Source organism: Taurulus bubalis (genome assembly GCF_910589615.1).
Source record: "Taurulus bubalis genome assembly, chromosome: 18".
In the NCBI taxonomy this organism is placed as follows: Eukaryota; Metazoa; Chordata; class Actinopteri; order Perciformes; family Cottidae; genus Taurulus; species Taurulus bubalis.
Genome location: NC_136606.1, coordinates 5,503,634 through 5,527,891, shown reverse-complemented (window position 1 = coordinate 5,527,891; position 24,258 = coordinate 5,503,634). Strand labels below are relative to the sequence as shown.

The following is a 24,258-nucleotide window of genomic DNA, read 5'->3' as shown; positions in this document are numbered from 1 at the left end:
CTGAATCTTATGAACTAATTAGCTTTAAAGTTAAGTCCATGCAGTCAAAGGAGCATTTGCAGTATTTGCTATGTTACTGTCCTCCATGTACATTAAAACAATACAACACTGTCGATCCTCCACTTTGAGCTCTCTTGCCCACATTGTCGAGTTTGATGTTAGCTAGTAGCCTTATTTTGGCTTAACTGTGCAGCACATTTAAGCTAACCTTCCACTCAGTCACGTTAGCGCTCTGCTATTCAGTATTTCAAGGCAAAAAAACAACTGCAGTGTATATTTAACAACAAGATAATAATTATTCCTGTTATCCACTTCTGCTTAAATGCCAACTTTTGGTTTCATAAGTGATTTAGAGAAACCAGAAGAATTTACCAGAAGTGCAGGATGGTGCGGTGGGAAAACTCATGATCCTTGAGAGGAGAAGGAGGTGGGCGGAGCCTCACAGAGTACTTTCCAGAATACACTATGTCTACTCTTGCTGCTGTTGTATTAACTCTGAAATAGTCGATGTACTTTGACACAACGGCCCGCCACTGGTCTCTAGAGAGTTAAAGGTGGGCAACTGCCCTAAAGAAAATGCAGAGAAGGGTGTAAGACTACAACTCTGCTTCTGCTTCTGCTTCCTGGTCTGTCATGGACAAAGTCGGCCAATAAGCTTGGTCATATTTGCAGAAAGGAGACCTGCTCCATCCAAAGTGGGATGAATGCCGTCTCCCCTAATCAGACTGGGGTTCCCCCGGAAAGATCACCAGTTATCTACGAAGCCCACATTGTTTGCTTGGCACCACCTCGACAACCAACGGTGGAACGCTGACATGCGGCTGTACATCTCATCAGTGACCGTATTTGGGGCCAGAGAAAACTAACTAAGCACACACCGATTCCACATTCAAATGTGTATGAACCCTGTATCTGCTGCTTATTCGCCCCACACTGTTGTCTATTTATAGGCCTTATCACAGTCTACAAGTTGATTCCAAATTCATTTCTAATTGATTAATGATTAGAATTATTTAAATTGTGGTTAAAAGCCTGACATGAAAAAAGAAAAAAAAAGTATTAATCCTGTAAATTGCCATGCAATTGTTTTAACGTATTAGTTACAACCTCTTAGATTGGGAACCACCAACCTAGTTACATTGTTGGACAACCTGCAGTGTGAATGTCTTATCAACGCAGGGCCCTGGTCGTTCACTGCAAGCTTCACCAGAGGAATTCTTAATACTGTATTTGGGCAAAGAAGAGGCACTATCTCTTACAGCCTAGTCAGCAAAAAATATATATAAAAAATAATAATAATCATAAAATAATAAAATATATAAAATATAAAATAATAATAATGTACTGTTCAAGGGTTTGCCTAACAATCTTGAACAGTACATTATTGACGATATAGTACTGCCTCTCGTACCTTATTGCTTAATTAGTGTACTTTTTATCCAACACTTACTTACTTATTTTCAATTGACTCCCTTTTAACTCTTCAACAGAATAACTATGAAGTGTTTTGCACATTCTCACTTTACCATGTCCAGCTAACACTTAAAACAAAACAAAAAAATGTCTGCAGGGGAAAAAACCACAAACACCAGTATATCCATGTCTTAATAACAATTTATTAAAAATAAAAACATTTTAGTTTAGTTTGCATACAATACATGCATACAATGTTCACTTAAGTTTATGAGATGCCAGTGTGGCTCCCGTCCGTCAGACCTTTCGTCGTTGTAGTCCAGACAATACGTCTCCACCAGCTTTCTTAGCCAACACAGATTTGCTGTGAAACAATAGACAAGAGGACAAGACAATATTCATTAAATATGAGATGATCTCGAAGAAATGACTGTAAATACAAAGATTTACATTGTCAGTAAAATAACGCTTAGGTTACTTTGAAAAATGATAATTCAGTTAGCCTTATTTTGGCTTAACTGTGCAGCACATTTAAGCTAACCTTCCACTCGGTCGCGCTGGCCCTCTGCTATTTCAAGACAAAAAAACAACTGCAGTGTATGTTTGACAAGAATATAACGGTATTCCTGTCATTCGCTTCTGCTTAAATGCCAACTTTTGGTTTCATAAGCGATTCAGAGAAACTTACAAGAAGACTTTACCAGAAGTGCAGGATGGTGCGGTGAGGTGGGCGGAGCCTCACAGAGTGCTTTCCAGAGTACACTTCATATACTTTGACAATGTATATTTAAGACTGGGGAATTTACTGTGTCGAAAAAGCTCGAAGTAACGAACATCTAGAGAGGTTGAGTCATCTAGAAAGCAGAACTACCTCATGAGAAGGGGTGTCCATGCTCAAGTTCGCGTGTGAGGGTGGCAGGATGTCAAATATGCCTTTGGGGCTAAATATGCACAAGGCCAGTTTTATCTTGGAGAAGAATTGCGAAATTTAGATAAGCAAATGAAGCAGATGGTTTGGGGAAATTCTGCTAGATTAAGTGTTCTGTTTAATTGTGTTACATATGTGTTTTTTTCAGTAAGACATAGTGATGCTAAGGTTTTGGGATAACAAAGTGTTTATTAGACATCTTTTATCCACCTTGCATAAGAGTATAATTATTGAAGGAGCCCTTACCTGGGCTACTGAGGTGCTTTTCCCTCTGCCACGATCACTTTGCGTTCCTTTGACTTGATTCAGTATTCCACGGACACGTTGTAATGAATCAGTCGTGTTCATTCTTTTATGCCATGGATGAACGTTCATATGGCCCCCGGATGCCGACTAATAACGCTTTGTTGCTCCAAGCCCAACAGTACCGCTTCGGTCAAAACCCTTTGCCCTTTCCGGGGTCCAACAACTGCCGTCAATCGTGTTCTAATTGCATATATTGACAATCCCAGGAACACAGAACAGCGCCACCCAGTGTACATATTTAGGAACAACATTTGATCCCATTTGGCTCCTACAATAATATATTTAGGTGCTCTTACCATATAACCAATGCTTAGCAGAATGTATTATGAATCAAGAAGAATTATAATCTAATGTCTGTATTAAATTCAAATGTACAATCAGGAAGTGTGGTGTTCATTAATACTTTGTAACATCACGTGATTTCTGATAAAAAAAATATCAAACTGGGAACTTGGGCAAGAGAAGTGTCAAAAAGGAGACGTAGAAAGGAGAAGTTGAAGAAGTGGGGGCTTGGAGAAAGCCCATTTTCCTCAGCATCACTGTATTTAAGACGTAGGTGGAGTTGAGTTAATTACTTTCTCCGCACTTTCAGTAAAGTCTCTACTCTCCTAAGTTCTCAGTTTTCCTTCTAAGTACTTTTGCAGTTGCATTTGTAAATGGTACATAATGTTCTATCTTTTGCTAAAATAAATATTGATTGATATTGACGTTTAAATCAAGTCGGTTCGCCGTAGCCTTTTCTTTTGTCTTCTTCAATTGTCGCTGATCCATCCACCCGAGCGCCAGAGTCAGAGCTTCACGACGACCCGCCCCGACAGCCCCTGAGGTGAGTTCGAGGCACATCCATCACGTCTACACTCACTGATACATATACAGGATACACTGACATAACAGACACATGTTTGGTGTAACTATTATAGAGAGAGATCACTGTTTGACCTCTGGCCCCTACATCAGGCACTTCTGTGTGCTTCCCGGCTAGGAGAGGGGTTGATAGCTGTTGAATCCCCTTGCAAGAGTTTGTCATGAATTTATTATGTGTTATAGTTTGATAACATCTGATTTTAATTAGGTGAATAAGGTAGTCTTTTTTACTAACATGCAGTTTCCACATAACGCTCATGGTACTATTTCTAATAAAGAAAATACTAATTCAATTATATAACTGAACAGCGAGCAGCATGACATGACGAAGCAGAATTGTAACTTCATTAATTGTCCATGTGATATATTACTGCATCTCTTCTCCACATATTTTGGTTCTCTATATACATTTTTCTTAAAGCAACTAGTTAGTCATTTTGAAACCATTCAGATATAGTTTCATTTGTTGTTTTGCATTGGCCGTGAAAATAAATTTAAAAAATCTTCCTATCAACGAACATGTGATGTTATTGTTCATATTAGTTGATAAGGTGTTACATGAATGCCCTCAATAACCAATCAAATTATTAAACTATGAAACCAAAGACGTGATCTTGTCATAGCGCGTGAGGCTGTTCTGTGGTTTCAGTGAAAACATGGAAGAAATGAAAGTAAATCAAACGTTCTAATACTTTCTCTCTGTATAGCGAGTGCCTATAGGTGGTCTTTGACAGTTCTCATGAGAATATAATTATTATTAGTTGCATAATGTGTCCAAAGGTAACCCTGCATACATTGTAATTCATGTAATACATTGTAGACATAATTGCATTGAAGCATAGGGTCTATTGGATGCCGTAAAACATCTGAAGATGATGGCGCATCATTAAAAGCCTCAATTTTTCCCAGAGTTTATCTCTTTAAAAAGTGCTTCTTTCAACATCAACCTTGAACTCAACGTATCTCATTCCGACATAAAGCAAATGGAAGTTAAGGCCACATTCGAACCGTTGTCTGCCTTATGCATCAGAGCAATGATAACATTGTTGTCTTGTTAATTCTTATCGTGTTCCTTAATGAAGTGTGTTAAAATTATCATAATTGGATTAACAAAGTTGTGAGGTTTAAATTTAAAATGTCCTTGATTGCTTGTTTGGTTTTGAGTTATGGTATAGCCAAGATAAACTTCAATGAAACCAGACCCGGAGTCACCCCGTCGTCGGTTTGATTCTAAAACCGAGGTATTTTTTAGGATTCTGTTCGAAATGACATACCCAAACTAAAAAGGGTGGATCTCTGCAACCACAAGGGCTATTTGAATAATTTTGTTATAATAAAGGCAACCCATGAGAGCTTTTGTTCAGATGTGTATTATGTGATTAGTATATATGTTACTGGTTAAGAGTAAATAAAGATTGAAACACAGCAACAATAGAAGTTTCAGGTCCGCCTATAAAAAAAAGCACTTTCAGCATGATGATCTCTTTTAAATGATGCAGCAGTAAGGTCTAAAGCTCCCAAATCATAGCACAATATGTGAACAGTTTCTCTGCAAAGTTTGATTTTGAAAAAGTGAAGCAGAACAAAGTTAGAGAGGTAAAGTACAGAGAGAATTCTGGCGGGGTCTCCAAAATATGTGCCATTTGAATTTTCTCATGTACCAAACCTTATATTTCACTTGTATATTACTTATGGTGTTCAATATACTTATATCAGTGTGGATTCACCGGGGGAAATGCGTTTTTCTTCTTCTAATCAACAAAGGTAGGCAGCATTTGCTGACTGTAAAGCGATAAAGCGATTTATGTTGCTCTGTTCTTTGGTTCATATCTCGGTGATGCTTTGGAGGAGATGGATTTGGTGAATAGATTTGGAATCTGTGTGGAATTGTCTTGCTTTTTGTCATCTGTTTTGTTCGGATAGCACCGAGCAACGGGTTGCTAGTTCTGGAAACATGCCGAGTGGGCTGACTCATGACAAAATTATGATTATGATATTTTAATAATTATTTTAGTTGGTGTTTGAGTTGTGTTAAAATGTCTGACTGATTATTGTATCCCATGTTCTCTTGTTTAATTTGATGTGTAACATCAATATATTTGCTCATGATTATTGTAATGTTTTACACAGTTTAACTATCATGTGTACATTTCACCCTATAAAGGGGCCATGGTTTTTAAAAGGTTAAACGCGGTCTAATCATTTGCAAGGCCATACATGTGTGCACTGGAGTCCTTCATCTCCATGGCCACGAACACATTAATGTTGAATAAAGAAAAGAAGCTGGCTATAAGAACCAGGCGGCAGTGATACCATCACTGAGGGAAAAGGCAAACGAAATGGATGTAAGGATGCACCGGTGCATGACCCAGCTGGACTAATCACACAGTTTTAAAGAAAGCTAAGCACATTTAACTCTGGATGTGAAGATGCCCGGTGGAAAGAGAGATGTTGACTTCAGTAAATATTTTTGACTTTCTTTCTCAGTGATGATCAGTCAGAATGGAGGAAGCTGAAGACAATATTGCTGTCGTCGGCATCGGATGTAATTTCCCAGGGGGTAAGCCATCTGAATTAGTTTTGGCTTCTTTTCTTTCTTTTTTTCTGTTTCTTAATCTTTTATCAGCAAATGTTCCATTGAAAAATATGTATTCCTCTCCCACAATGTATAATTAAGATACCCGTAGTAGTCATATAACATTTCAAGTTAAATTATTAGATCAACTCTGAAATGAACAGATACAAATACATTGACACATTCAACCTTTTAACAACCATCTGGGTTGGTCAAATTAATCCCTAAAACAAAACAAAAGTTATAGTATGTTTTAATGTTTTTCATTTTTTGTTTGTTTTTTTTTGCCAAATAGGAGAAGGGCTTGAGAATTTCTGGAAAATTCTGTTGGATGGAAGAAACTGTTCGGCGCCGATTCCCAAAGAGAGATTTGACATCTCCAGCTGGTATGACCCTGATGACAACAAAGCGGGTAAATCCCGCACGGCCAAGGCTGCTCTCATTAACGGGTATGCTCTTTAAACTTTATTATGTAACCTATTTGGATAGGCCGACTTATGCTTTGTAAATAAGTGTGTATAGACAGTCTTTTTCCAAATTATATGTATTATTGTTTGCATCAAATATTATCTCTATATATTCTTTGATTCTTTAGACTAGAGTACATGAAAACAGCTGTGTCTATTTCTTTGTAGCTTTACTTTGAATATAATACGATCAGAGTTCAGTCTGCTTCCATGTTCTCTTCAATATATGGTCTTTCACACTAACGCATGATCCCTAAATAGATAGAAACTACAATGAATAATGCGTATGATAAAAGTGATTTGAGATTATCATAAATGAAGAACGCGCTCTGGACCAATTTATAAATTTGGTCTTAACTTAAACAAACCAAGCGGTGTGCAGAAACACATTGCCTGTGGATGAACAGAATTCCACTGATTTAAACGGCAGTTTCCCTTTAGGCAAGACTTTCTATCTATTTTTCAGTCACTAAAATTGATTTAATGGTTTTTGTATATTTTCAGGTTCAATGAATTTGACCACAAGTTCTTTGGCATCAGTGACAGTGAAGTGGAACAAATGGACCCTCAACAAAAACAGCTCCTTCAGTGCGTCTACAGGGCATTGGAGAATGCTGGGATTCCTATGGAGGAGGCCAGTGGGACCAGCACAGGAGTGTATATTGGTACATGTGGCCAGCGAATGGCTTTTATTTAAATGATAGTTTAGTGTAATATTTCCATCCGATTCAACTACTCTCTTAATAATATCCATACGTGCACTTTGACCAGTATTCATGTTGATTTTATTACAGGCATAATGAACAGAGATTATGAGTCACATTCTGCACACGTGCACCCAAGTGTGATCAACCACTGGACCGGTTCAGGGCTTGCCATGAGTATTGTAGCGAACCGAGTCTCCTACATCTTCAACTTCACTGGGCCGTCCCTGTCCATAGACAGTGCCTGCTCGTCGTCTCTCGTGGCTCTTCATCTTGCATGTCAAGCCATTAAACAAGGTCTGTGCAGTGTGCCGAACTAAAGTCAATGACACTTTCTAGAGCAGCCTGTTAGGGAATGCTGATGGAAAGCTACGCCACAGCATGGTGGTGTTAAGTGCATTCAGATATGTGTAATGTGAGACTACGATATGTGTTGTATCTTATCAGGGGATTGTGACATGGCTGTTTGTGGTGGAGTCAACTTCATCATTGAGCCAAGAGTGTTTGTAGCTCTCAGCAAGGCCAAGATGATCTCACCTGATGGGACCAGCAAACCGTTCTCCAACGGAGCAGACGGTTATGGAAGAGGAGAGGGCTGCGGGGTCGTTCTCCTCAAGCCACTGAAAAAGGTCAGAATAGTGCAACTTTTTTTTGTTGTTGCTTTTTTAATATACAAGCAACCCTAACCACAACATCAATTAATAGCTTGTTTTTATCTCTGAATAGCATGAAACATGGCCAACAATAGCTGACATGAAAGAACAATTAAAACTTGCCCAATTGAAATAAGTTCCTGAAGACCTCTCTCCATTTTTCTATTGTAGATTGGTTACTTGGGCAAGTCGACTTGATTTGTTTTCGATTAACAACCACTACTTCTTCTATTCTGTTTACTGGCGGATAACAGCCTTGCGTAGCACCAACGACTCCTTAGCCAAATGTATTAGCTTAATCCAGTTGATGGAAACTTTGACAAGCACATTTTAACAGAATTTTGCAAAAAATTTGCTTGACAATTAAATGGAAACATAGCTAGTATGACATACTTTGCAATGTTAAAAACAGTCTTGCAGTTGTTTCATTTCAGTATTGTTGTTGCTTTACAGGCTATACAAGACCATGACAATATCTGGGGCATCATCAGCAAAACAGCGGTCAACCAAGATGGACACTCCGTCACTCCAATCACCAAACCCTCCATGACGCAACAAGAGGAACTCCTGCGCAGAATGTACTCAAAGTTTGACCTTGCAAATGTCCGATACATAGAGGCACATGGGACTGGAACTCCTGTTGGAGATCCAACGGAGGCAGGAAGCATTTCAAACGCCATCGCTAAAGCCAGACCTCCCGGTTCAGAGACACTACGGATTGGTTCTGTGAAGGGCAACATTGGACACACAGAATCTGCTGCTGGAGTGGCCGGACTCATTAAGGTACTCTTAATGATGAAGCACGAGACCATTGTTCCCTCAGTTTTCTACTCTGAGGAGTCTGCCAGTGTAGATGCCAAAGCCCTGAACATTACAATTCCTAAGGAAGCAGAAAAGTGGGAAGCCTCTAGTGCAAGAATTGCAGGAGTTAACAATTTTGGATTTGGGGGTACAAATGCACACGCCATTGTCAAACAGCACAAACAGTCACGCATTGAGCAAAAGAAAGGTGGGAAACAGGAGAACTGTTTCATCATGTCAGCAAAGTCACCAAAATCTCTTACACTGATGATGGAAGACACCATTAAACAGCTGAAAGCTGATAGCAAAGTTGATCTAGATGCTCTGTTATACACATCAGCTTGTAGGAGAAGCCATCTAAAGCATAAATACAGAAAGGCCATCGTTGTTTCATCTGTAGTCGATCTTAAAGAGAAGTTAAGTGACACTGTCGGCAAAATCATTCGTCCGTCCTACTCAGACCCGAGGTTAGTGTTTGTCTTTTGCGGAAATGGCGTCACGTACCATGGCATGTGCAAACAACTACTAAAACATGAGCCTGTATTCAGAGGTAAGATCAAAGAGGTTGCACAACGTTTCCAAAGACTCAGTACGCTGGACATCTTGGACACACTTGAGAGTGAGTTTGAGGGTAGTGACTTCAACAACCCACATGTTGTCCAACCACTACTCTTTGCTATCCAAGTTGGCATTACCACATTACTCAGACACTGGGGCGTCAAGCCCGATGCAATACTTGGACACTCTGTTGGCGAGGTTGCAGCCGCTCACTGTTCTGGGTTCCTGTCTCTTGATGATGCATTAAAAGTCATCTATTTCCGCAGCACCCTCCAGGGCAAAGTCACTGGGGGGAAGATGCTTGTGATCAGCAACATGCCTGTAACAGAGGTAACTGCTCTTCTCCCTGGTTACTCTGGTAGAATTTGCCTTGCTGCCTTTAACAGCTCACAGTCCTGCACCCTCGCAGGTGATGCAGATGCCATTGAGAGCCTTTATAAGGAGCTAAGTACCTCAGCCAACAGTGAGAATCTGTTCCTTCGTGTGCTGGATGTCGTTGCTGCTTACCACAGCCACATGATGGACCCTATTCTACCAGAAATTAAGGAGACAATTGGCTCCTTACAGGTGAATGATCTCGACACAGAGTTGTTCTCAACAGTGACAGGCAATGAAATCCAGCAGGGAGATTTCTGCACTGGGGAATACTGGGCTAGAAACATCCGCGAGCCAGTAGCTTTTGAGCAAGCAGTGAGGTCAGCTACCAAAGGAAAGAAGAATACAGTGTTCGTGGAGATAGGGCCAAGAAGGGCGCTACAGAGAAACATCATGGAATCTCTGGGTAATGACACAGCTGTTCTTGCCTCAGTGCAGCCGGAGAAAGATCATGAAACAATAAAGTCTGTTGTGCCGAAGCTGTTTGAACTGGGTGTCCATTTAAATTGGAACACCTTCTACAAAGGGTATGAGACAGTGCCACTGCCTATTCCGAAATACCAATTTGATTGCTCAGACAGAGATATTAGCATTGGAGCAGCACAGAAAAACACAGCAAGTAATCATCCTGTGCTCTGTCAGACAGGAAGTGAAAGCAACGTCTTCCGCTGTGATCTGCTGTCTGACTCTTCTTTCTACCTGAGGGAGCACAAGCACAACGACATACCCATCATCCCTGGTGCCTTCTATGCCGAGTTGGGTTTAGCTGCATTCATGGCCAGTGCCAAACTAAAAGTACCGCTCAGCTCATTGCAGGTCAGTGTCAGTTTTCACAGTCCATTTGTTTTGAGCCAGAATTCACCTGAAATGAAGGTGCAACTGGAACAAACAGAGAAGGAAACTAGGTTCATGGTACTCTCACCATCTGCAATGTATGCGTCGGGCACAGTGGTTTCAAAGAAAGAGAGGCTGATTGAGGAGCAGTGCATTTCACTAAGCTCCATCTCCAAAAGATGCACATCTGCAGTGAGCTCTAAGGAGTTCTATGGGTCTCTCTCTCAAGGAGGCTTTCAGTATGGAGATGTCTTCAAGATTAAGGGGGATGTGCACTATGGAGAAAACCTCAAGGAGGCTTTTGCAAATGTCACAGTTCCAAAAGAACTGCAGTCTCAATTACATGACTACTGCATTCATCCTGTTGTGCTGGATTTTCTCATGCAGCTTCTCCCAGTTACAGTAGAGCACATTTTTTCTGGTAGACCAGGATTCCCTACCGAAATAGGAAGTTTGACAGTGTTTGAACCCTTGCAAGATGAGATGATTGTCTATTTGAGAGCAACTGACGTTGGGGTTGATCACTTTGAGGTTTGTGGCTGCTTTGCAGATAAAGACGGAAGAGTGCTGGTTGAGGTAAAGCATGTGATAATCAAGTACCTTGGCAGTCGCTCGCATGTGGTTGAGGAGTATTTCTACCATAACACCTTTAGTGTTATCCCTGAAGGCGTCACATCTGCTCCTCCTAGGGCCTTGGTCTTCTGTGACCACATAGGGATCTCTAAAGGCCTGCAGCAATACTTGGACTCGAGGTCTAGATATGTTGCCTTCACACATGCAAAAGATATCTTGAGCCATGGGTTTCCTTCTCTTTTGGCAAATCTCAATATAACGGATATTGAGAACAACTTTGATGAGATACTGTTTCTATGGGGCAAAGAAGATCTCAGCTCACAGGCTGCTGAGGTTGTCCTGCAGAATCTTGTGAGCTGCTGTGAGACATTCCGCCAAATAGTCCTTGAGCTAAAGCGAATTGGCTTCAAAAACTCCATCAGAGTAGTCACCTACTGTTCCTCTGACATCACAGTAGACCACGTAAGTCCAGGTTTTGCTCTTGCTGGCATGACAAGATCATTTGCTGCAGAGATTCCCGATCTTTCATTTCAGCTGATTGATGTAAGCAGTATCTCTGCTAAGGACATTGCAGCTCTGGCAGAGGTCCTGAAATCGCATCCTTGCAACAAGTACCCAGAGTTGGTGGTAAAAGATGGGCTGATTCTGAAACCTTCCATTGTCCGTACTCCCCCTGAGATCATTGACAGTTCAGAGGGCAGTTTTACCTCTCTGATGTCTGAGCCCTGCATCCTTCAGACTGCGGAAGCACATACGATGAACCAACTGAGTGCCATTCTCTTAGAGGAGGAGGCCCAGCCAATCAGCGGTACATCAGTTGAAATTCGGCCCACTAAGATATGTGTTCATACATCTGATTACTTCCCTGTCAGTGATTCACATCTGAAATTTGGACAAACCCTATACTGGAACAAACACTCCTCACAGAAACACAAGCTACTGGCTCTTGATTTCAGTGGTATTATTACAGCAGTTGGGAAAGATGTCAGTACATTTAAAGTGGGAGACCACATTGCTTCCTGTTACCCTGTGGTGGCAACCAGCAAGGTAAGAGTTCCACAAGATGTGTGCTACAGCACCAAGCAGTTCCCATTCCTTCAAAACACACCTTGTGTTTCCTACTTTGTGTTAGCATGGGAAATCCTGCATAGAGCATTGCCCAAAGCCAAACATAATCTAGGAATCATATCATCTGTGCCTGATTCTGCTCTGATGAAAGTCTTGGCACACACTTCTTACAAGTCCGGTTGGAATGTGATTGTTGGCACACAGTGCAATGGCTCTTTTGTTGATGCCAGTCAAAAGGATGTGTTTGTCGTCCTGCCTCCGTTTGATGAGTCGCTGATTGCAAAAATGGGTAAATTCCCTGGTGTCCAACATGTTCTCTTCATCTGTGAATCTCAGATGCAGTGTTTGCTTGCTCGTGAAGTGTTTCAACGTGTAAAGGAAAGTGTTCACGTGCAGACAATTCAGATGCCAGTCATTTTGCAAAAAGGATCTCTGAGGGCACAGAGACCATACATTTATCAGTGGTTGAAGTCCTTAAACTCGAGCAGGGAATTTGCTCTTGACAGCTTTCCCTTTCAGAATGTGAAATCTGAAAGCATTGAGAGCCTGAATTCAGAGACACCACAGTCATACTTCAACTCAAAGAAGCTGGCTGTTGTGGCTCTGGAAAAAGACGGCAGCCATACACTATCTGACATTCCATTGTTGCCAACAAAAAAACAGCTGTTCCGAAAGAGAGCGGTGTACATAGTGGCAGGTGGTCTTTCTGGTCTGGGCTTTGAGACTGTGAAGTTCATCTCTCAAAGAGGGGGTGAGTACGTTGTCATACTCTCCAGGAGCAAACCCACCCTAGAAGTGCAGCAAGAGATAAACAATGTAGAGACACAGTGTGGAAACTACATCACCGCCATGGAGTGTGACATCTCCGTGTCCGAGAGTGTGCACAAGGTTATCAGTGTCATTGGCAAGAACATTCCTGGTTGTCCAATCAGGGGAGTTTTTCACAGTGCAGTTGTCCTACATGATGGCCTGATTGAGACCCTTGACAGATCCCTTTACGAGAAGGTTTTCAAACCCAAAGTAAACGGTGCACTGAATTTGCACCATGCAACACAGCGCTGTCAATTGGATTACTTTGTGTGTTACTCTTCGATCTCAGCTTTTCTGGGAAACGCATCACAGTCAAACTATGCAGCAGCCAACACATTCCTCGACATGTTCTGTCAGTACCGGCGCAAACTCGGGCTGTCTGGACAGTCCATCAACTGGGGAGCTCTAAACCTCGGTCTCCTCTTGAACAAGGAACACTTCCAGCGGTTTCTGGAGGCAAAGGGGTTGAGTGTGTTGGAAGTGGGTGAGATTCATACATGTCTGGAGCAATGTCTCGTGCTCAATCGACCCCAACAGGCTGTGTGCAAGTTTCACTTCAGAAACATGAGTTACAACATCCTATCTCAAAATGAAGCCTTGGCCGTGCGTATGTTCGCATTGGTACTTGAGGCTCTCCAAAAATCCAAAGAGAAAGACTCTGAAACTAAACAATCTGAATCCGTCTCACCCAAAGATTATGTTGTGTCTCTGCTTTGTGAGACCATTGGCATGGATAAAAGTGAGCTGGAAGATGACTCACCTCTTTCATCCTTAGGCGTTGACTCCATGCAGGCCATGACTCTGCAGAATCTCTTCTTTCAGCAAAGAGGTGTGAATGTGCCTTTGATGAAACTGTTGGATCCCAATGCCACTCTATCAACGATAGTAGCTATACTGAGTGAAAAAGGTGATGCTGAAGGTGACAACCAGGAGTCTCTTCCTGTTGAAGGTGTGGGTGTTGATTCTACCAGATTTAAAAAATGAAAGATAAAAAAGCAGACACAGTAGACAACAGTTATCAGAAAAATGTAATACTGGGCTAATTAAAAATGGTATTGGCTTCATTAGAAGGCTTATGATAGCCAATGCAATACAACAGTATTCTTGTGTTCATGCCACATGATCATTCTGTATTTTTCCTATTTTATTGTCTTGTTTAGTTCATTTTTGGCAGTGGTTATTGTTTTTGTTCATTTTGGTATTATACTTTGAAATGTTTGTTCATTGTAATAACAATACACCTGTTTAGTGATATATTCATTATGTAAACATGAAACTGTCAGCATTACAATTAAAGGCATAATGATTGTTGATAAGTGATTTTAGTCGTGAATAATTTAGTTTATGTGAAGAAACTTACATTTATTTTCATCAATCTTTAAAGCTTGTCTGTAATTTTTTGTAATCTGTCACAGGGTTTGGTCCAACGTCAACTCACTTTTATCTGTTTTATATTCACTCATCTCTCACAGATCGGCCAGTTGTTATCACTGCTAGCTCATTGATTCTGATTATTATCTTTATGATGTTAGTGGAACAATACATGTGATAGTATTCTGGCATGAGAAATGTTCAATTGGGGGTGTGAGAGCGTGAGAGTATTTTGCTGATTGAACCACTAATTTAACACATGTGCAGACAAGGAAATTGCCAATGGCCCAACATGCAAATAAAAGTAAACAAAAAATGTGTTATTATGTAAGTGTTGATACCATTGTTTTCTGAAAATCACAATTAAGCAATTCCTTCTTTAACACAAAGTATGACTACTGGTAACACACTGTATATTTGGTATTGCAACAAATGTAAAACATGTTTCGACATTAAAGAAGTAAAAAAAAAGTGATACTAATTAACTGTATTGTTTTTATTTATTACCTCTTCATGACACAATAACACAAGCTTGGTTGTTTTTTTGGTAATTAACAAATACTCTTTAAGATTACTTAATAATTGCAATTTCAGTAAGCTGGCAAGGTACATTTCCAAATTGAATCATGAAGGCATATTTTGTTCGTTCACACTATGCTTCAGTGTTCACAAATGGTAAATATGTTACAAATAAATACCACAAGTCTTTTGTTTTATTTCAATCTCATGTTTTGATTTATTGTACAGATCTGTTCCACAGAAACAGAAATATAAACATTACAATAGCAATTAGCACAGTGTTATTTTAAACAATTGTGACCAAGCCAAGATGTCATTGGAAAAAACAACTATAACACATACTGACTAGCTATTTAATGTTTTAATAGAGTTGTACAAACAAGCCTACTGTAAATCTTTTCAACCAATCTGAACAAAGCCACAGCAGTGAGTGCAGTCACAAAAAAATAATTCCAAGCATTTTCAATTCACAAAACCCTTTGTTACTCATTAATCCAGGGTATTATTTGATGCAGTCCATTGAAATTATCCATTATTCTTTACTATAGCTGCCAACGTGGACAGTGTGCTGTTGGGCTCCAATATTTTAACCAAAGGTACATTTACGCCTGTCTCTTGGAAAATCTTGTTCTGCAGTGTCATGGCCAACATCGAGTCAATACCCAGTGCACACAGAGCTAAGTCATCATCTAGCTCGTCTACGCCAACGCTGCTGATGTCACTAACAATTGTTCTCACACTTTCATATGTGGAAGACGAATGCTGAACCATGGGTTCATTACTCAGTTCAACTTTTAGCTCAATTTCCACGAGTGCTGACAGACGCTCTCTGAGAGACGCGTTTTGCGAAAGAACGTGAATGTGAAGATTTTTGAAGTTGAACTTGCATATGACTTGTTGTGTTCTGTTCATCAGAAGACACTTTTCAAGTGCCTCTTGGATGTCACACACATCCATTGTCATCATCCCTTTGGCCTCCAGGAACTTTTGGAAATGGTCTTTGTTCAACAAGAGGCCGAGGTTCAAAGGACCCCAGTTGATTGACTGTCCAGCAAGTCCGAGGTTTCTCCTTAAATGACAGAATGTGTCGAGGAAAGAATTGGCTGCTGCGTAGTTACATTGTGAGGCATTGCCAATGAATGAAGAGATGGAGGAGTAGCACACAAAAAAATCCAGTTTGCTGGAAAGTGTTGCATAGTGAAGGTTTAGAGCCCCACTCACTTTAGGCTGCAGCACCTTTCGGAGGAGGGACTCATCGAGGTTTTCGATCAACGCATCATGTAAAATTGCAGCACTGTGAAACACTCCTTTGATCGGACAAGAGGAGAATCTTTGTTCGATCTTTGAGATCGCGTCCACGACCTGCATCGACACAGAAACGTCACATTTGACATTTATGATTTTAACTCCATACCTTCTCTGGAGGAGTTCCATCTCAAACTGTAATTCATCAGTCAGATTACTTCTGGACAGTGTTGCAATACAACCTCCCCCATTATAGGCAATGAACTTCACTGTCTCAAACCCCAAACCAGAGAGCCCTCCAGTGACAATATAAGCACAACGTTGTTTAAAGAGTTGTCCAGACCCTGTCAGCAGAGGGATATCTGATATTTGACAGTCAGGTTCTCCATGATCTAGAACAACTTGCTGCACCGTCTTTGCTGTGAAGTAGGACTCAGCATCTGCATCGTTCTGCGGCTCTTTTACACTAGATAATTGAAAAGTATCTATTTTCAAAGGTAGAGATACCTTATCAAAGCCTAATGACAATAGCCAATCAGAGATATCCCTGTTCTGCATTTGCAAACTGACTCTCTGGAGAACATTAGCCACATCAAGTCTATGAACATGGATGCGTTCACTCTTCAGGGCAAACATGTTTGCTGAAAATGACGGTGACATGTGATCGCTACTTACAAAAATAAGGTGTCTGTCATGACTACCGCTGTCATGCATCCCTTGCCAAGAGTGATCGAACGGGGGCAGAAAAATGAAAGCATGACTCTGATCAAAATGCAGAGATTCTCCTCTGAAATGTGACAATGAAGAAACGTTCCAGCCGGACCTGTTTGCCGTCAGAGCCAAAACTTTTGTCAGGGCTGAGGCTGAGTTGGAAGAGATGATGATCAGCTTCCTGTGTTGTTGTTTTACCTGAAACAGCATTTTCTGCAGGATCTCCCATGCGAGTATGAAGTAAGACACACATGGGATCTCTTTCAGAAACGGGAGTCTCTTTGTGCTGTAGCACACTGTTTCGGGAATCATAACCTTCGAAGTGGCAACAACTGGATAACATGAAGCAATATGATCTCCCACTCTTAGATTGTGAACATCTTTCCCGACAGCTGTGACAATGCCGCTAAAATCTAAAGCAAGAAGCTTGTGATTGTGTGACGTGTGCTTGTTCCAATACATCGTCTTTCCAAACTTCAAATGTGATGTGGTGACGGGAAAGTAATCAGATGATTGCACGCACACATTGGTGAGCTGAATCTCAACGGACTTCTCTTGAATAGGATTGGCATTTGTGTCGTAGGGGATGGCAGACAAGTGAGTCATTCGGTATGGATCAGTTGTCTGAAGAACAAAGTCACTCACATACACTGAGTGCGTATCACCTTCACATAACGCCTCGTCCCTCATGGGCGTCCGTGCTATTCTTGTTGTCAATGCTTGGCCTTTGCTGATCACAACCTCTTGTTCTTTGCAGGTGTTTATCACACAAACCAGCGTTTCAATGTCTTCACTGGTTACAGAAGCAAGGTCAATCAGTTGAAAAGAGAGACCCGCCATCTCTGCTGCACAAGCCCTTGTCATACCAGACAGCACGAAACCAGGACTGACATGGCCAACAATCGTTTCTGTCGATCTATAAGTAATGACACGGACAGTGCAAGAGCGTTTGCTCTCTTTCAAGGCTAAAACAATCTGGCGAAACAGCTCGCAGCAATTCACCAAGCAGTCAAGCATCTTATTAGATGACAAGTGACTGAGGTCCTCTACAGCCCAGATGAAGAGAACATTTTCTATATCAACGTACGTGGTAAGTGAACCGAACACCAAATTTTGAATTTGGTCTGCTGTCCAACGCTCTCTGCTCTCCACAAGTGCTGACTCTGGGTGTATGTATGGCTTGAGTCCTTTAGCTATGCCAAGTTTGTCTTCGAAAACTATTGCTTTTATTTTGCGATTTTGCAAGTCTATAATGTCAGGAATTGCAGTTATTTCATTGTGGAAGAACCATGACTGAAGAGCACTTGAGCAATTGCCCAAAAATGAGATCCTCACACCCTTAAGTTCTACCAGTACACGACCCTCTGGGGTGGCAAAGCTACCACATACATCCAGGTAGTCTGGAGTCTCTTGAGTGGCTCGTAAGTACATGACCATTTCTTCTTGCAGTGGTCCTGATATGGTGACACTACCGATAGCTGAGGGGAATCCCTGCTTTGCTGATAGCCGACCAATAGCAACCACAGCGGTCATTTGCAAGAAATAGTCCAATAACACAGGGTGAATGAAAAACTCATGAACGTGTTGTAGAAGTTGACCAGGAACCTGAATTGCTGTCACAGCTTCCTTAAATTCATCTCCAAAATGCACATCATTAAGCTGTTTGAAGACAGCTCCATATTCAAATCCTGCTCGAGAAAGAATTGAATAAATCTCTTTTCTCTTCATAACCAATTTGCACCTTTGGGAGATCATGTCCAGACAAATGATTGGTTCTTCAAACAGCGTTTGGCCATCTGCACACCTGTATGTGCCGGAGGTATGTGTTGCAACAGAAGACTGTATTTTAAATGAAGCTCCATTCTCTGCATGCTCCAGCGTCACTTTCAACTGATGACAGTTTGAGCTAAGTGCAAACAGACTCTCAAATATTACACTGAGCTGGAGCTGAGAAACCGGTTTCCTGGGCCTTAAACTGGCCATCACGGCGGCAAACGCTAGCTCAACATAGAACGCGCCTGGCACAATGCAAACACCATTGTTTTTATGCTCCCAAAGATATGGGGCAGTCTCCAATGAGAGGTTGCACATGTACTCTTTGTTATTCTGCTTTGTTTGAGACAGGAGCGCAAAGGGGGGAAATGTAGATATGTCACCACCTTTTCTCAAAGCTTCAAAATTCAATTCTTTCTTTGTGTTGACAAACTGATAGACTGGAAGATCTGTTGGCAATGTTTCACAACCCCTGTAGAGCTGATGCCAGTCCACACTGATGCCCAGTTCAAATAGTTTTCCCACAGTAGACAACATTGTGTCATAATCTTTCTCTGGCTGGACAGAGGAAAGAACTGTGGTGTTTTTCCCCAAAGATTCATGTATGTTTCTTTGGAGAGCCCTACAAGGTCCAATCTCTACAAAGACCACGGATTGCTTGTCTTTGGTTGCAGCATGCAGCGTTCGTTCAAATAAGACAGGCTCTCGAATGTTCCTTGCCCAGTAGCTGCCTGTTCTAAAGTCGCCATCTGAACAACTGTCACCAGTCACTGTTGAAAACAGTTTGCACTCTTTGTTGTTGGCATGCAATGGCTCAATACTTTTCTCAATGGCATCTAGTATAGGATCCATCATATGGCTATGGTATGCTGCTGGCACATCCAACTCATGGAGGAAGAGATTTTTCTCCGTAAACAGCTTCAGCCTCTGATACAGGATGTCTATAGCATCTGCTTCCCCTGACAGAGTGCAGGACTGGGGGCTGTTGAATGCTGCAACACAAATTTTGCCAGAAAACTCTGGAAGGATCTGTAATACCTTTTCAACAGCCACATTCCCAACAACAAGCATTTTTCCCCCAGTGACCTTACTCTGAAGAGTACTGCGGTGGTGCACCACTTTCACGGCATCCTCTAGAGACAAGAGTCCAGAACAGTAAGCGGCAGCAACCTCACCAACGGAGTGCCCAAGCACGGCATCGGGTCTGACTCCCCAGTGTTTTAGGAGAGCGGCAATGCCAACTTGAATCGCAAAAAGAAGAGGCTGGACAACATCTGGCTTGCTGAAAACATCATTATCGTATTCACCAGTAAGCCATCGGCTAATGCTGGTGTGTTTATGGCTTTGAAAAAGATTCTCAACTGCTCTGACCTTGTCTCGGAAAATGGGAGCATCTCTCAGGAGCTGCTTGCACATACCTCTGTAAGCAACCCCATTTCCACAAAACACAAAGACCACCTGGATGTCAGACCATATTGAATCAACATTTGTTTTCACTGCAGATGTTAGCCGTTGTTCTAAATCAGACAGGGAAGAAAATGGGAAGGCCTTCCTATATTTGTGTCTAGAATGACTCCTTCCACATGCTGAAGTGTATGACAGTGCCTGTAAATCAACTGATTGATTGCGGCAAAGCCTCTGTTGGGTGTCAGTGATGGACAGGTGTAACGATTTCTCACAGGCTGCAGATATTACAAAGAGTTTTGGACCACGTTTGTGGATCTGAGTGGGTACAGTGGTCTTTCTGTACTCTCTTATAATCACATGTGCATTTGTGCCTCCAAACCCGAAGCTGTTGATCCCAGCTACCCTTCCCAATGACCCCTTGGTCTCCCATCTTTCAGCTTTAACCGGAATACTTATACTCAAAGCTTTTACATCTACACTGGCATTGTCTTCTGAGTAGAAAACAGAGGGAACGATGGTCTCATGCTTCATCATTAAGAGTACCTTAATTAGTCCGGCCACTCCAGCAGCAGATTCTGTATGTCCAATGTTGCCCTTCACAGAGCCGATCCGCAGTGCCTCTGAGCCGGGAAGTCTGGCTTTAGTGATGGCGTTTGAAATGCTTCCTGCCTCCGTTGGATCTCCAACTGGTGTCCCAGTCCCATGGGCCTCTACGTACTGGACATTTGCAAGGTCCGACTCTGAGTAGAGTCTTTGCAACAGCTCCTGTTGTTGAGTCATGGACGGTTTGGTGATTGGAGTGACTGAGTGTCCATCTTGGTTGACCGCTGTTTTGCTGACGATACCCCATATTTTGTTGCAGTCTTTCATCGCCTTTGTAGAGAAAGTCACACTGTTAGCATGCAATCCTGTATCTCCACTGTTTGCAGTTTATTAATGGCATGTAATGACCGTAAAACACAATAGTTGCTTACATTTTTCAGCGGCTTCAGGAGAACGACCCCGCAGCCCTCTCCTCTTCCATAGCCATCTGCTCTGCTGGAGAACGGTTTGCTAGTCCCTTCAGGTGAGATCATCTTTGCCTTGCTCAGAGCAACAAACACTCGTGGCTCTATGATACAACTGACACCTCCACAAAGAGCCATCTCACAGTCCCCTAGTTGAAAAAGAAAAATATGTCACATTTAAATGTTGGCTGTCTTGTCCTCGGGCATGGCATTTGTAGGGGAAATAAAGGGAACTAAATACCTTGCTTTATAGCCTGGCAGGCTAAATGTAGAGCCACCAAAGATGAAGAACAGGCACTGTCAATAGCAAGAGAAGGGCCAGTGAGGTTGAAGGTGAAGGACAGTCTATTGGCAGCCACACTCATGGCCGTCCCAGTGCCATTGTAGTGGGTTATCGTTGTAGGACTGTTGCTTCGGAGTATCTCGTAATCCCTGTTCATTAGACCTGCAACATTATTGTAAAAGCAGAGTACATTACAATTTGTGTATGAAATATGAAATTGTGCTTGTTTTACCACTAGAACCACCAACAGGTAAAATGTACCCACCTATGTTTTCCGATTTCAACTTTTGGACTTGGAAAAATTTGAAAAATAGTTTCAATAGAAAATATATTTTGAAAAATAGTTCCAATAACAATTTTCTTTTGAAAAATATTTTCAATAAAAAAGAAAATTTGAAAAATAGTTTCAATAAAAACATTTTTTTGAAAAATTGTCATGATAGTCATGACTAAGCGATGGATCCTGGGTTTTTTGTGACTATTGTGCTGAGTAGCAAAAAGGGAAGATAACAACAACAACAGATAACAATAAATAATTGAACCTCATACCGTGAGAATCAATGCATTCTAACAGGGGGTACATTTTACCTGTTGGCGGTTTTAGGTAAACACCGACCCCTAGCGGTTCTAGTGTTGAAAGTATAATAGATTGATAGTGGTCACCTATATAAACTCCAGTTCTGCTTCCACTGATGCTTTCCATCGCCGTTCCTGCATCTTCTAACGCCCTGTATGTACACTGCAGAAGGAGCTTCTGCTGAGGGTCCATGAATTCAGCCTCTGCTTCAGTAATGCCAAAAAACTTGTGATCAAACTCATTAAAGCTGAAATAAAAAGGAAATAATGACTGCAAATTTACAAATGATAATAGATACTTTTACAAGAAGATCGACTTGTGTTACATTTTACTACTGTAATATGAGGACTACGATTGCTAAGCCAACTTGTAAATCCTGCTTTGATAAGAATGTCAACCTCTTTTCATTTCGGTATCTTTTATTTTACTTTAGTTATTTATTTCATTTTATATATTTATTGCATATATCATTTAATTGTACTCAATGTAGCTATTCAGTCCTCCCCTCCCTCACCCTTCAATCCTTCTTGTGGAGTGCATGTGTAAAAGTATACATGTGGGATGGAATATGCTGTGCAGGTATGTATGTAGATGCATATGTATAGCATTTGTCAGTGTAGATGTATATGAAGGTTTATACTCGCTATAAGCTACACTGTTGATTCTAATATGACTGTTTTGATTATTTACTATTTATCGTATTGTATTATATTGATTTAAATGTCTGTTATGTGGAAAAAGCCAAATAAAAAGTTCAATAAAAAAAGCAGATCCATCACAATTCAAACATTTTTCAATATAAGGATTAACACTTAATCTTAAGAATATGATGCTTACCCTTCTATAAGAGCTGCTTTGGTTGTCTGTGTCTTTCCGGGTTTGCTATCATCGGCATCGTACCAAAAAGTGGTGTCAAATCTCTCTGCTGGAATATCTACAGCACAATTCTTTCCCTCCAACAAAACCCTCCAGAAGTTGTCCAACCCCTCACCTAAAATAAAACAAACCACAACACTTAGAATTCAACTTAAGACAACTGATTAAAAAAACATTTAAAATGCTTGCATCCTACCTCCAGGGAAGTTGCATCCAACCCCGATAATAGCGATGACATTCTCTTCGTCCTCCATTGCTCCTTTGAGATAGTCGTCAAGTCGCTCTGGGGACCTGGTTGCTTTATTCTAAAAGCCAAAGTAAAAATTCCAGCCTCTCCATAGTGAAGCTTAGTGTTCAGCTGCTGTACCTCTCCACCCTTTATAAGCACAGCGCCATGAGAAGGGACAAGCGGACACAATGCTCTGCCTTGTTTCGTCTCAGTTGGCTTCATCTGCAACTAGATGCACTCATTGTAACTTAAGACCATTCAAAAGCAGTAGTGCATTCATTTTTGTTCTTATTTCCACCTTGACAATAGAAAACACTGCATAATAAAGTCTGCTTATCAACAAGTTCTTTGATTACAAAGTCCTCGAATTGTTAATTTCCACAAGAACCTGTGGTCACATCTCTAAGAAATAATAAAACGTTTACTTAATAGTTGTTCAACATATAAACATTACGGTGGATCAGACTGCATTGATCAGGTGTTAACAGAGATTCAGAAAGAGTCAGACAAGAACATGACAACACATCAGATATATATGCATGCTTATGAATCAAAGTCTCTTGGCAGTAACAGTAGTCTTTGTGGTCTAATTAATATTATGCTGAAATCAGAAAATATTCAAACCCCTTCACTTTTACGTATTTTGTTTTGTTGCAACCTCATGCTAACCTTGTTGAAATACATGTTTTCTCTTATCAATCTTCACTCAATATCCCATAATAACAAAGAAATTGGAAATTCATTAACAAGAAAAAAAACTGAAATATCACATTGAATCCAACTGCTACATGTTGACTGGTGTCCAGCTGTGGTGAAAGCAACTGATTTGGACATGAAGCAGAAACACACACACACACACACACACACACACACACACACGTCTATATAAGGACAGAGTGGTCAGGGAGATATTGATGGTCTTGATGTTGTGGAGATGAAAGAAACTACATCACTGCAACACTCCACTGCATTGATCTGGGCTTAATGGCTGAGTGGCCAGAAAGAAGCCTCTCCACAATGAAAGCCTGCTTTTTGGAAGGAAAAAAATCAAATAAAAGCTTCAAAGGACTCTTAGACTGAGAAACAAGCTGGACTTGAACCCAATTGAACGTTTCTGGAAAGACCTGAAAATAGGTTTCCACCTACGGTCCACCTCTAAGTGTTCAAAGCCTCATACCACGAAGATTAGTCATCACTACCAAAGGGGCTGCAATTAAGTACTGGGTTAAATGTATGAATGCTTTTGTTGGTGTTTTTATTTTTTAATAAGTAAATAAGCATAAAACCGCAACTCACTAAAGTGAAAGGGTCTGTATTACTATAGCTGGTGA

The 24,258-nt window shown here is 41.0% G+C and overlaps 2 protein-coding genes across 2 annotated transcripts; one reads left to right on the top strand and one right to left on the bottom strand.

Annotated features, from left to right (window-relative positions):
* Positions 1-6,013: 6,013 nt before the first annotated feature.
* On the top strand, positions 6,014-13,913 carry LOC306750751 (phthioceranic/hydroxyphthioceranic acid synthase-like; the record flags this gene model as incomplete). The annotated part of the gene is made up of 6 exons (XM_079234224.1): positions 6,014-6,071; positions 6,382-6,535; positions 7,058-7,218; positions 7,348-7,554; positions 7,705-7,886; positions 8,364-13,913. The coding sequence occupies 6 exons, from the start codon at positions 6,014-6,016 to the stop codon at positions 13,911-13,913; spliced, it is 6,312 nt and encodes a 2,103-aa protein (XP_079090350.1).
* A 1,431-nt stretch (positions 13,914-15,344) lies between these two features.
* Positions 15,345-22,952, bottom strand: pks1 (polyketide synthase 1; the record flags this gene model as incomplete). Its single annotated transcript, XM_079234223.1, has 6 exons — positions 15,345-20,828; positions 20,930-21,111; positions 21,204-21,407; positions 21,909-22,069; positions 22,660-22,813; positions 22,895-22,952. 6 exons carry the CDS (start codon positions 22,950-22,952, stop codon positions 15,345-15,347), a joined length of 6,243 nt encoding a protein of 2,080 aa, XP_079090349.1.
* Between the last annotated feature and the right edge of the window lie 1,306 nt (positions 22,953-24,258).